We start from the raw sequence: 13,983 nt of genomic DNA, 5'->3' as shown, positions 1-13,983 counted from the left end.
CGTCGCCGGCAACTCACAGCAGCCCAGCTCCAGGTTGAGCTGTTGTTCAGCATCTCAGCTGCAGAGGGCAGTGTCACTGGCCCTCACATGTGGGATCCAAACCGGAGCCCTCTGGCGTCCCAAGCCAGCTTTTAACCATCGCACCACTTGGCCGGCCCTAAAATTATTTTGAAGAGACTCCCGAATACTGAATTCTTTCTTGATAGCAACCTGTTCTTTAGTGCTTTCTGTAGTCCAACTTTCTGCTGTACTTAATATTTTGTCTTTGCTTGTGTGACATCACTAGATTATTTTCTGTTCTAATTTCTTTCCAAATACTTTTTTATTAACTTCACTTCCTTCCTAACACAAATACATGTACTTTTAAGGTATATTTTCCACTTTTAGAAAAGCAAAACTCAATCCACATGTTCCGATATCTTCAAATAGTCCTTTTATGTAATTAATTACCTGATACATGTTTTCAGCCCATATATCTCATTTGCATTCTGTCCCCAAAGTTTCTCCAGCTTACAGTCTATTTCCACTTGAATGTCCCACTTCACTTTAGATTACCTCAAATTCAATATAGTGAAAAATGAAATCAACTCTCCCTAAATAACCTCTTTGTCCTTCTTCAATATTTTTGTCATTAGTACCACTAATTAGTTCTTCTATTAGGACCACTATTAGCTCCAGCCTTTTTTATTAGAAACCATTGCATTTTTATGAATTCCATTTTGTAAAAATTCTTCATAGTCAATGTCCATATTTTTTTGTTTCTTCCTTCCTTTTTATGTTTTACATTTACTTCTGTACTAAATTCTTAACTAGGATTCCCAATCCAGGCCTTTATTTATATTACTATTTCTTGCTGAGTTTGATAACTTTATTCTCTCATTATCCATTTTAGATGAATTTGACAAGTATCTTCATCTCAAATATCATATGTTTATCATGTTACTACTATGACAGAAAACTTTAATTTTCCTACCTCCTACTACATGACATTGAATATCTCTGTTTAATTGTCAGAGTTTTTATTATCCAATCCCATTTCATTTTTTTCTAATTTTTTATCTCTGCTTTCCAAAGACTTACATCTGAATTAGTGTCATTGACTTTTGTCACGTCATGTACTTACCTTTAATTATACTATAAATTTTGTCTCAGTGGTGTTATTTCTTTTTTCCATGCCTCTCTATATTAATTATTTTTTTCTTTAAATTTCCATATTAGTCAGGAACTATACTGTCTAATGTTTAATTTTATCATAACACTGGCTTATTTTTATTTTTTTCTGTTTATTTTTATTATTTTTTTCTGTAATTGATGAGCAAATTTTGTTTTCCTCTTTTGTATTCCAGAGGGAAGAGATACTGTCTACCACTTAATTCCAGATACTATATCCAAAGTCAGAGTATCAACTCCAAAGCAGAAAGCTCCTGAAAAACAAGTGTCATGGCATGTTAAAAATTTTTCAAGTGATGGTTTCTAAAACTTCGTATTAGAAGAACTGGAATTTGATAACCAGTTTGAGAAACACCAGTAAAACAAAATTACAAGGAAATTCAATTTAAGAGAAAGATCATAAGCATAATAATTTGGGGGCAATATTTAATCTGAGCTCAAACCTTTTTAAACAACTGATAGTTTGTAGAACATGAAGACCTTGTAATTATGATACAGATGGTAGGAGCTTAAAGTATAAGTCTGCTTCAATTGATTAAAAAATTGTTTTATATAAATCAAAAGTAATTTATTAGATATAAGAAAGGATGCATTTATATCTAAAACCTTATTTATTGTAGAAATAATTTAAATGTAAAGCCATAGTTCAGTAGTAATGGAATCTGAGAAAATTTGTATGAGAGAGAAACATGAATGTAAGCTTTGTGGAAAAACCTTCAGCCGGAACGCTAATCTTACTCAACATCAAAGAATGCACACTGGAGATAAACCTTATGGATGTAATGAATGTGGAAAAGCTTTTAGTCAGAGCACTAACCTAATTCAACATCAAAGAGTCCATACTGGGGAGAAACCTTATGAATGTAATGAATGTGAAAAAACCTTTAGTCATAGGTCCTCCCTTCGAAATCATGAGAGAATTCATACTGGAGAAAAACCCTATCCTTGTAATGAGTGTGGGAAAGCTTTCAGCCATATTTCTGCCCTTACTCAACATCACAGAATTCATACTGGAAAGAAACCATATACATGTATTGAATGTGGGAAAACTTTCAGCCGGAGCACACATCTCATTGAGCATCGGGGAATTCATTCTGGGGAGAAATCCTACCAGTGTAAGGAATGTCAGAAAGTTTTTTGCCACAGCACATCACTAATTCGACATCAGAGAACTCACACAGGAGAAAAGCCCTATGAATGTAATGAATGTGGGAAAGCCTTCAGCCATACCCCAGCCTTCATCCAACATCAGAGGATTCACACTGGAGAGAAACCCTACGAGTGTAATGAATGTGGAAAGGCCTTCAACCGGAGTGCACATCTTGTACAACACCAGAGAACTCATACTGGAGAGAAACCTTATGTCTGTAAGGAATGTGGAAAAACTTTCAGCCGAAGTACACACCTTACTGAACATCTGAAAGTTCATTCTGGTGAGAAACCCTATCGATGTAATGAATGTCAAAAACTATTTTGCTATAGAACATCACTAATTCGACATCAGAGAACTCATACAGGAGAGAAACACTACCAATGTAATGAATGTGGGAAAGCCTTCAGTTTAAGATCAGCCCTTACTAAACATAAGCAAACACATACTGGGAAGAAACCTTATCAATGTAATCAATGTGGTGATGTTTTTTGTCATAGTACATCTTTAATTCAACATCAGAGAACTCATTTAAAAAATGAAATCCTATCAAAGTAATGAATGTGGGGAAACCTGTAGCCATAGGTCATCACTTACACCTGAGCACTCACACAGTGGCAAGAAACCCTAGGATTGTTATGCAAGAAAAACTTTAGGCAGAATACTCATTCATTCAATATTACAATGTTTGTGCTGAGAAGAAACACTGTTCTTGTAATTAATCTGAAAAATGTGTTATCATTGAGAGAAAGACTTACAGTGAAACTATTCATCTCCAAAACTGAAGTTTGCTTTTTGATATATATTTAGAAAATTATTTTCAGAGATAATTTATTCCAAATGCATATGTTTGCTTATAAAATCCTTTTCAGGTACACAAATGTTTTAGCTGGATGATGAAATTACTGTGTACATAATCTTTATCTTTTTAGTAATTCCCATGTTATTTATCAATGTTAAGGAAACATTTTTATAGAGGCTTTGAATTTTTAAAATTGACAAATTTGATTAATAGCCATAAACACATATATAATATGCATTATTTCCTAATATTCATAGAACATTTTTTAAAATGGACTACAGATGGCTATAAAGAAAACCTCAACTTATTTTCCTAGAGGAAAATAGTCAAGCCCTCCCTGTTATATCTTTACCATGATGAGGTAACAGTAGAAATGAACAACTAAAAATAGCACCACAAAATTATTTAGAAAATAAAAAATAATTTTGTAAGTAGTTTTCGGGTTAAAGAATAAATCCAAACAAAAAAAATGCAGTTATTAGAAAATAATAAAGCTAGAACATAAATTAATCATTCAACTAAAAAAGATAGGAAACAGAATAATAATATTAACCAAAAGAAAATAAAAGGAATGCATTAATAAAGATAAAAGCACACATTATTGAAATAGGTGCAAAGAGTACATTTGATAAGCCAATAGACAAAGTTCTTGCAAGTAGGTCAATGGGAAAAAAAGAGCAAACACAATATCCAGGAGTAAGAAAAGGAATATAAATACAGATAAAAAGGAAGTTAAAATGTTTAATTAGGTCATTAACATATCAAATGTATCAGTTTAGTAAAATTAGTATTCAGATTTATCATGATTTTCAGGCTACTTCAAAAGTATAAATGTACATTAATTAAGGAAGAATATATCTTCATGCTGTAAAAGTATTTGGTAAAATGCTATAGGTGTTAGTGTTTTGTTTTTTTAAAGTTAGTAATAGAATGAAAGTTCCTTAAATTGATAAAGGATATTTACCAGAAACCTACAGTAAATACAGTGAATAAATAGAGGCATTCTTACCAGAGACAGGAATGAGACAAATGATGTTTAATGTTACCACTATTAGTCAACATTGTACCTAAGGTCCCAGATAATTCAATAAGAGAAAAAATGAACCAGTAATATTTGAAAGGAAGAGAAAAAAACTGACATCATTTTGTATGATATGTTTCATAAATAGAAAATCTAACTAGTAGAACTACTAAGATGGAAATTATATACATATATATGTCAACAATACACAAGTTAAAAGCTTTCTTAAATAGAAGAAATCGAAAATAAAATGGAAAAAGTGAGCCACAATCTTGACAAAAATTCTAAAAATAAAAAACTTTGGGCCGGCTGAGTGGCTCAGTTGGTTAAGAGCTCGCTCAAGAGTTTGAGCTCTGAGAAACAGCGGTTCAATTCCCGGCCTGAGCTGAGCAGCCGCTGAGCTGCCAACAGGTGGCAGGATGGCTCAGCTTAAAAAAAAAATCCAAGAGGTGATTATAGGATAAAACATTTTCTAAAGAACATAGAATATTATAATAAATGAAGAAATATGATTGGAAAAATAAGTAAATGATGCCAACTTGTTTCAAATTTATGTTTGTAAATTAAAATCTCAATGGAATTTTAAAAACTAATAGCTCTTTTGAGATAAATTTCATATATGCATAACTTACTCTTTTAAAGTGTACAATTCAGTGGTTTTTAGAAAAGTCACAGAGTCACCATAGCCACTATCTAATATCAGAACATTTTCATCATCTCACTAAGAAAACCCCTGCCCATTAGCGCTAACTTCCCATCGACCCTCTCCCTGCGGCCCTGTCAACCACTCACCTGCTTTCTCTTTCTGTGGATCTGCCTATTCTGGGCTTTTCATATTAATGAAATCACAGAATATGTGGCCTTTTGTGTCTGGCTTCTTTCATTTAGCATAATGTTCTCAGAGTTCATTCATTTGCAGCATGTGTCAGTACTTCATTTCCCTTATATGGCTAAATAAACTTTCATTGTGTGGATAAACCACATTTTGTTATCCATTCATCAATTGATGGGCATTTGGATTGTTTCTGCTTTTTGGTTATTGTGAATAATGCTGCTATAAACGTTTATGCTATAAATTTTTGTATGGACATGTTTTCAGTTCTCTTGGGTATATATACGTGGGAGTGAAATTGTTCAGTCATATGTTAACTCTATGTTTAACTTTTTCAGGAAAGCCAGACTCCTTTCAAAGCAGCTGCACCAAGCCCACCAGCAACATATGAGGGTTCTTATTTTTATACATCCTCATCAGTACTTGTTTTTCCCTGTGAGTCATGTATACATATATAAATATAAATATATATATAAATATATATATATATATATATATATATATATATATATACATATTTTCTCTGGAGACATGTCTATTCAGATTCTTTGCCCAATTTAAATTAGGTTATTTGTCTTTTTGTTGTTGAGCTGTAAGAGTTCTTTATATGTTCTGGATACTAGATATATGTATACAATTTGCAAATATTTTCTCCCATTCTATGGATTTTTTTCACTTCTTGATGTCCTTTGAAGCACAAAATGTTTTTAATTTTGATTAGCCCAGTTTATCTATTTTTCTTTTACTGTTTGTCCTTTGATGTAACTCAAGTTCATGAAGATTTGTATATTTTCTTCTAAGACTTTTATGCTTTAGCTCTTTTAGGGCTATCATCCATTTTAACTTAATTTTTTTTAATGTGTCAGAGATAAGGGTCTAATGTCATTCTTTTGCACATGGATCACATTAACTGATTTGTGGATATTGAAGCAACCTTGCATACCAGGAATGAATCCTACTTGATTGTAGTATATAATGTATTGCTGAATTTGGCTTGCTAATATTTTGTTGAGAATTTTTACATCTGTGTGTATTGGGGATATCTGCCTATAGTTTTCTATTTTTGTAATGTCTTTGTCGGGTTTTCTAATCAGGGTAATGGTGGCTTCATAAAATGAGCTTGGGAGCCTTCCCTCTTCTTGGATTTTTAGGACTAGTTTGAGGAGAATAGGAGTTAATTCTTTTTTTTTAAATTTTTTTTATTAAATTGGGGAATTGGGGGAGGGGAACAGTGTTGGGGAATTGGAGAAGGGGACCAGCCAAGTTGTTGTTCTTCAGTCTTAGTTGTGGAGGGTGCAGCTAGCTCACCTCCAAGTCAAGTTGCCATTCTGCTGCCCAGCGGCAGCTCACGGCCACTCAGCTCAAGGTGCCATGTTCAGTCTTAGTTGCTGGTGAGTGTAGCCCACCATCCCATGTGGGAGTTGAACTGGCAACCTTGTTAGGAGCATGTGCTCTTACCAGCTGAGCCATCCTGCCACCTGTTGGCAGCTCAGCCACAGCTCAGCTCTGGTGCAGTTCAGTGGCCCATGTGGGAATTGAACTGGTGACCCTGTTGCTCAGAGTTCGTGCTCTTAACCAACTGACCTACTTGGCCGGCCCCCTTTGCTAGTTTTTTAAAAGAATCTCAGTGGTCTTATGAACACTTTGCTTTTCCAGAAGAAAAAGTATTTGGTTCCTTGGCTCAAAAGACTGACTTCTTTTCAGGATGCCAGGCAAAGGGTGAATTGATAAGAAAACTAGATTTGGTTTTTAAAGGGTATAAATTTAATGACTGGTGCATGCTAAGACTGGGAGAAAACAGAGAATCGTGGGACCCAGTTTCTTCCCTGTGGAGCCCAGTGTCCAGTGGGGGGAGATATCAAGACACCATGGCTGATGCAAGGCCATGAGCACAAGAATAAAGAGAAGAGAGGTTTTTGCAAAAGGCACTCACCCAGAATGCAACTAGCAGGCCTCAAGCTTTCCCTGGAATTCTAGGGTTACTTGTGTCGTAGGATTGTTTTTTTCCCTCCTGATGGCAGGGCCTTGTTTTCAACTTCCCCGCTATTTGTTGCACTGAGCCTGGGGGCTCAGCAAAGACTAGCTGGTTCCCAATAAGGGTTTCCTGGAGCAATCTCTTTCCCCAGAAAATAGATCAGCTCAGTGTGGCTAACAGCAGCATCAAGCAAGAATTATTCTTCCGATAAGAACATGTCAACAAAATGAGGCTACATTTCAAACAAGGAATAATCTGGGGAATTGCTAAAATGTTGGGTAACAAAATATACTTTTAGTTAAGCAAAATGCACCTTTGTAGTGTAGCTGTGTATCTTTCATCCTTTGAAAAAAACAAACAAACACCAGAGAAGCATCCATTTGTTGTCTGAAGGAGCAATTTGCAAAGCCCTACAGAGATCATTCAATGTTTCCCAATGGGGGTGCTACTGATGTGTTGAATGAAACAGTTCCACCTTGTGGGGCACTGCAGAATGGTTATCATCCCTGGATCCTGGACATCAAATGTCAGTATAGTGCTCTCGAGTTACTATAAAAATCCCAATTGCCACACATCCCTCCCCCATTTCCAAAACCTCCCCCAGTACTAGTGCTACCTAACAACCACTGAATCTTCTCATTTTTATCAATGGATACATTGAGGCCAGGTGAAGGGAAGGAACCTACCTAAGTCACAGACAAGACATATAGAAAATAACCAGAGAAGATTTACTGAAAACTACTACACAGAGTTCAGTCATTCTACTAAAACCTGGCTAGGGTGGGGGTGAGGGGAGAACACAAGAAATACAAAACATGGTCTCTGTCCTCAAAAGAAGAGAGGAAGAACAATTTATTGGGAACCTACTGCATTCTAGCACTTTCTAAACCTATTCATGTGTCTTTGCAACAACTCTTTGAGGAAACTGAGGCTCACAGAGGCTAAATGAAGAGTCAGAACTTGAACCCAGGTCTTTCTGACTCCAAAGCCAGTTATCTTTTCACTGTTATCTTTCCAATGTATGTGCAACCATAGAGACTAGTGTTTTTAAAATTTTTCCAAAAATTGAAAGAAGGTAAAAAGATGACCATGTATCCTTTCAAAGTCACACAAGAGCTCTATTGAATAAGCCCTTTTAGGGTCATCTGGTTCTCCTGGCAAATGTGACTATGTTTAATTTACTATTTACCATTGTTTAGAGGCCAGACTGTGAAGTTCAAGATTCGTCAATAAAACACTGAAAAGGTGCAAATTATTTTTGCCTGGCAAATATGTAAGTGATTTCTGTCCAATCAAGAAGATATCCACAAAGGTGATAGATTTATTGCCCTGTAGAACAGCAACCACTTTGGGTCTAACAGCAATTTTATTACAGCATTTTTTTTCTTTCACTGACAATAGATACGTCAGCTTCTCATACCCTCTTTTAGACCAGTTGTCATTCTTCTGGGTCTTTTAGTAATGAGTTACTTAAATCTTTGACACATGCTCCCTATATAGTTGTGTGTGTTATGTTATTTAACTTTTTGAGAATATGTTGACATTAGCATGAACAAATAAGTGGTTGACTGCTGTGGTGCAAGAACAAAGCTGTAAGTGCTCTGGGGATGGACAAAGGAATACAAGGGTGAGTGTTGGGAGAATCAAGGAAAGGGAATTCTTGAGCTGGGCCTTGAAGGAAGGGTAAATTTCAACAGGCAGAGAAGAAAGGGCGTCCAGGAAGGATTGTAGCATGAGCAAAAGAAGAAAGATACTAGGGGGTTTTGTAGAGGCTACAATTAAAGGAGAGGCACCTAGGTTGGTCTTTTTCCTCATGTCCTATTCCTGAACTTATAAGCTGTAGAATGTGAAGATTAAAAAGAAATAGACTAGGGGGCCATCCGAGTGGCTCAGTTGGTAAGAGCGTGAGCTCTGAAGAGCGGGGCTGCCGGTTCGATTTCCACATGTGCCAATAAGCTGTGCCCTCTACAGCTAAGATTGTGAACAACAGCTCGACCTGGAGCTGGGTTGCTGTAAGTGGCCAGTGATGGCATAGGCTGCAGTGGGCTGCCGTGAGCTACCGTGAGTGGCCAGCAGCCAGCGAGAGCTGCCGTGAGCTGCCGTGAGCCGCCATGAGCGGCCGTCCAATGGCCAGCAAGTGACTGCCTCACCCAGGAAGAGTGCACTGATTATAATACCAACATGGGCCAGTGAAGCAATGTCCTCCACAACTAGACTGAAGAACAAAAGGACAGCAACTTGTCTGTTCCCCTTCCCAATTCCCCAACAATGTTCCCCTCCCCCAGTTCCCTAATAAAATGTTTTTAAAAAAATAGGCTACTGTAGAAACTCAGTAAGGGTAGGGATTAGAGCTATTTTGATCAACAATGTCCTCAGTGCTTGGACATAGTAAGCCAACAATGACTATTTATTGAATGACTAAGTTGATCTGAGTAAAAGAAGATTAACTTCCATTAATTGACTGTTTACTGTGTGCCAGGCATGGTGCCAAGCTCTTTACGTAAGTAATTGCATCAAATCCTCACATTGATGGTATGAAGCAGATTTTCATATTTTTCAAATTAGGCCCAGCTGATGGCAAAATTGTAGCATGGATGATTTTTATCTTTGGGGATCCTTGACCCTTTCCCCCAAGGGCCCAGGATCCAAGGCTTATGATTAGCCTTCTCACTGTCCAAACTGCCTCCCCCTCCTCAGGCCTGCTAGTGTCAGCATCATTGACATAAATCAGTCCGAAATGATGTACAACTGAGAGAGTCCCAGATGGGTTACCCTGTGGGTAACCTGGGGCCATGTGCACGTAGGTACTTACTGAATTTTAATGAGTAGAGGCAACAATTAGTGCGATTTTTGGTTTTCTTACCTACAGGGAACCCTCATGTTGTGGTAGAAATTGCAAACCAGAAAAGGAAAATAGTTCTGTTTCCACTCCTGCTCCTACTCCATGTAGGAAGAGAAACTCTGGACCTCTTTTGAGGAGACCACCTATTTCTAGATATTAGGATGGTGTGCCAGACATAGAGATGTGTCGCTCACATTCCCTGTCAAGAAAGGGCTCCTGGCCCAGCTGACAGCCTCACTGTTAACTCACTCAGATTTGCCTCAACCCTTGAGCTGAGGTACTGGTCTTCTTGGGACGGGCCCAGACCAAACAGGACTGTGCTACAAGGTCTTAGCAATTTTTGCCTGACACAGGACTCTGCTCACATGCACCAGAGCTCCCTGTGGGGGAGACATTGTCTGATCTGCATCATGGTCTGGCCACTCCCCTTCCCTAATCCTGCTCCCTCTTTTTTCCTTTCACAAGTGTTACTCCTGAATAAACCTTTTACACTCCTAAATCTGTCTCAGCATCGGCTTTCTGGAAGACCCAGCTGACACAGATAAGAAGTTGTTAGCTTCCAGCAACCTTTCATTGGTGAAGGGAGTGGATATATTGGAACTGGATCTGAGCCAGTACCAGCAGGATGTATAATCATCCTGGATGCTGAGGACCAAGCTGTACTTCCACTCTGGCACATGAATCAAATAAAGTTTTATTTCTTGCTATTCTTCTTGGCATTGACTATGCTTTGGTATTATTCAACAGGGCTTGACGTTCCCACTGGCTTTTTCAATGAGTGACTTGTTTAATGCATCAAGAGTGAGATTGAAAAAAAGGTCATGAAATGCATTTCCAGTCAGCCGGTTAGTTTCAATCAAGTTGCCTGGTTATAAATGGACTGTTATCTGGTCATACATGAACTCTATAAGCCCCTCGCTCACACAGAGTCATGACTTAAGCCAGTTGAATCTCATCCACCTGACAGACTGTCACCCTCCCCGTGGGTCACTGATAAAATGCCCTATATTTGGTGTTGGGTAAGGGAATTCAATGTGGTTGGTGACCAGGTACTTAAGTCCATGAATAGAAGAAAATAGTTCTTGCTTTTTTGTTTTGGAAGCATCTCCTAATTCCTTATTAGAAGGCCCACTTCATCCATCCATTCACCCATGAAATATTTATTTACCAAGAGAGAGTTGTCACTTGCCCTTCACTTGATCAGGCTCTTGCAGCTACACCCATGGTGCCACATTTTTGAGAAATCTACATGCAGCTTCTTTTTAGTAGTAACTACCAGGCAGACACCTCTGAGGTTCTAAAGCATTAATTACTCCTGTTCCATCTGCCCTTCATGTCAGAAACATCAAGCCTTGACTTGTGTTGTAGAGTCAATAAGAGTAGGAGCTCTCAGATCAGACAGTCTTGGGTTTAAATATGGATTCTCCCACTTACTAGCTGTGTGATCTTGGTATATTTACTTAGCCTCTCTGAGTCTTAGTTCATGCCTCTGTAAAACAGGATAATAGCACCCCTCATATAGAGCTATTATAAGGATTATATGAAATGATATTTATAAAGCACTTAGTCTAATACTGAGTTCTTGCTGTTTGTGACATCAAAATATTATTTTTAAATATCTGGTTTCTGGACAGATGATGTTTGTACTGCTGCAAAATACATCCCCCATTATAACTCTTTGCCTTGGTAAGTGGATTCTGGCACAATCTGATGCTTGAACAAAGATGACTTTGAATAAGACCTTCTTTTTTTGATGACCAGTTTCTAAGTTTGTTGAAGTCTAAGGACCTTAATTATAGAAGTAGCTGATGCAAATTGACTGTAATGTAACAATTTGGATTCACATACCATTTAAAATGTGGAAATATAATTTAATATTATTAACTCCCTGTTCTTAAAAGATTGGTAGATATTTGGGCCCAGGCTGCTCATCCTTAGAATAATTGGCTACTCTTAACAGCAATCAGTTGGCCCCATAAAAGAGAAGGTCCGAAAGCTAGCTCTCCAGGGCGGCAACAGAAGGTAGGATATATACTTGGACCATCTGCTACTGTTGTACTGACTGAGACTGGCTCAAGAGAAGTGCTGTTTGTCCCCTAGCAGAAAGGAAGGAGTCAGTTTCCTTGGCTGGCAGAAGAAATCAACTCTCACTCTTTTCTCCACAAAATCTTTACTTCCCAGAGACCAATGCCCCCCACAGTCCCCCTCCCACCCCCAGGGCCATTTCCCTCTCCCCTGGACTGGGAGCGGACCAGAGTCTACTAAAGCTTCTGTTCTTTACATAAAGTAATCTGGAGGGAAAAAACTCTTCTGGCTCCACACCTGGAATTAGGTAATCTGTCTTTAATTGAATCAAATTGTGTTTTATATTTCTCTCCTTTTATTGTCTTTTTTCATCACTATTGGCTTGTCTGTTTTCCTATATAATTTGAAAACCTTTCTACCTTATTATTAAGGTTGTTTTCAAATAATCCTTGCACTGACCAGAAGTTTCTTGAAGGCACAGCCCCTATCTTGTTTATCTCTTTAGTCTTTGAAGTGCTGCTACAGGCCTAGTGTAGAGTAGGCATTTGGTAATGGTAGTTGAATTAAGTTGAATCATTATTTTTCAAAAACCCTGTAGTAGCATCATCTCTTAGAGCAACTTGCTACACTACAGGCAAAATTACTCTAGTCAAATGTTGTACCTTGTGTATCTTCCATTATACAATAAATGTATTCCCTATTGAAGAGTGGCCAAGTGAACTTTTGTAAATTATTAAATTCTTATTCCATGTACTTACATTACATCTGGGAGATGCTAACATCAGTGGTTACTCTTTTTGAATTATCTATTTTTTGTCATCTTTTCCCATCTCTACCTGTTCCCATCCTCCCCAATATAAAAGTCAGTAATTCACGTAACAGTGACATTTATTGATCATCTAAAAATTGTGAGAGTGTTTTCAGGTAATTAATCCACAGCTCCTACCACAAATATTTAAATGCAATACAGGAGAATTATTTAATCCTATCATAGGAATTCTTTAATTCCTATTGTACAAAACCTATTGTAAAATGAAGCATCACTCTGATTTAATATTAGTTCAGCTTTTGTTTTGTCTGGGCTTTCTTTTATTGAACTTCTACCTGGATTGCTCACACTTCTTTGGTATGTTTGCAGCCTTGACCTTACTGTCTCAGTGTTTACAGGCTGTCCTGGCAATACTTTTGCTGACCACCAAAAACTTGGTAGATTTGAACTGAAAGTGAATAATCAGAGTGGAGAATAGTCAACTCAGATCTTAGTTGGTAAGATGATCCACAACAGGCTTCTGATTTAGACTTCAGTCCTACACTCTCTCTCTGCTTCTATAACTCAATAATGTAAGTTAGGAAGTCATTTCCCCAAAATAATATTCCTATCTATGAAAGGATTTTCTATAAGGTTCCTTCTACTAACAAGAATACCTACTGCTTTTAATATAGGATTTCTTGTACAATCATTCCAAAGGTGATACTATGTATCAGGTGCTATAGTAGATACAAAGGAACAAGAAAGAGATCTCCACCAGAAGCAGAAAGTTCCAATATGGCGCGCTGATATGGGTGCAAAGTTAGGCGTGGTGGTGGGATGGGCTAGAGATGTTATGAGCTGCAGAGGTAGCTGACTCTCTCCTCAGCATCACAGCCCAGGAAGAATGGGATTCATCTCACAAACCTGGTTGCTCGTAGGCTACCAACTATTCCTTTAGACAATCAACTAGAGAGAATAAAGTACACAGCCTTTGCCCCCATTTGTGAAACTCAGTTCCTCTATCTCAGGGACAGGGCATCCTACAGCCAGCCCCTGAAGCCTAAAGTTATACAGACCTCAAGAAAACAGTGACTGGATATTGTTGAGCATGAACTAGGAATGATCACCTATGGGGCTGAGATGAATTTTTAAAGGAGGCTACAGATAGAATGCCACAGTTCCTAGGTTCACTGCCTTGTGCCCAGCTCCAACCATTACACTGACTTTTTTTTATTTTGTGGGTGCAATAGGGGACCACTAGTTCAAGGCTAAAATGAGCCACAGCTTTTAACCAGCCCCAACTGGGGTCACAGGAGCCTAACTCACAACCTTCCTCTCACCAGGAATCCTCTTCCTTCCAAAAGGCTCTCCACGTCTCCACACCTCCCCTAATGTTCATGGCCTCCCCAGGAAAA

The 13,983-nt window shown here is 37.9% G+C and overlaps 1 protein-coding gene across 1 annotated transcript in view; it reads left to right on the top strand.

Annotated features, from left to right (window-relative positions):
- The window catches only part of LOC109379290 (zinc finger protein 420-like), a 46,608-nt gene extending 42,161 nt beyond the window's left edge, over positions 1–4,447 (top strand). The window contains 2 exon segments of the mRNA XM_019635795.1: positions 1,854–2,860; positions 2,862–4,447. Coding sequence (XP_019491340.1) covers positions 1,854–2,860; positions 2,862–2,951 — 1,097 coding nt within the window. The 3' untranslated portion in view covers positions 2,952–4,447.
- Positions 4,448–13,983: the final 9,536 nt, after the last annotated feature.

Source organism: Hipposideros armiger, unplaced genomic scaffold (assembly GCF_001890085.2).
Source record: "Hipposideros armiger isolate ML-2016 unplaced genomic scaffold, ASM189008v1 scaffold_24, whole genome shotgun sequence".
NCBI classification, from domain to species: domain Eukaryota; kingdom Metazoa; phylum Chordata; class Mammalia; order Chiroptera; family Hipposideridae; genus Hipposideros; species Hipposideros armiger.
The sequence above is the reverse complement of the archived record's forward strand: the minus strand, read 5'-3'. Positions and strand labels throughout refer to the sequence as shown.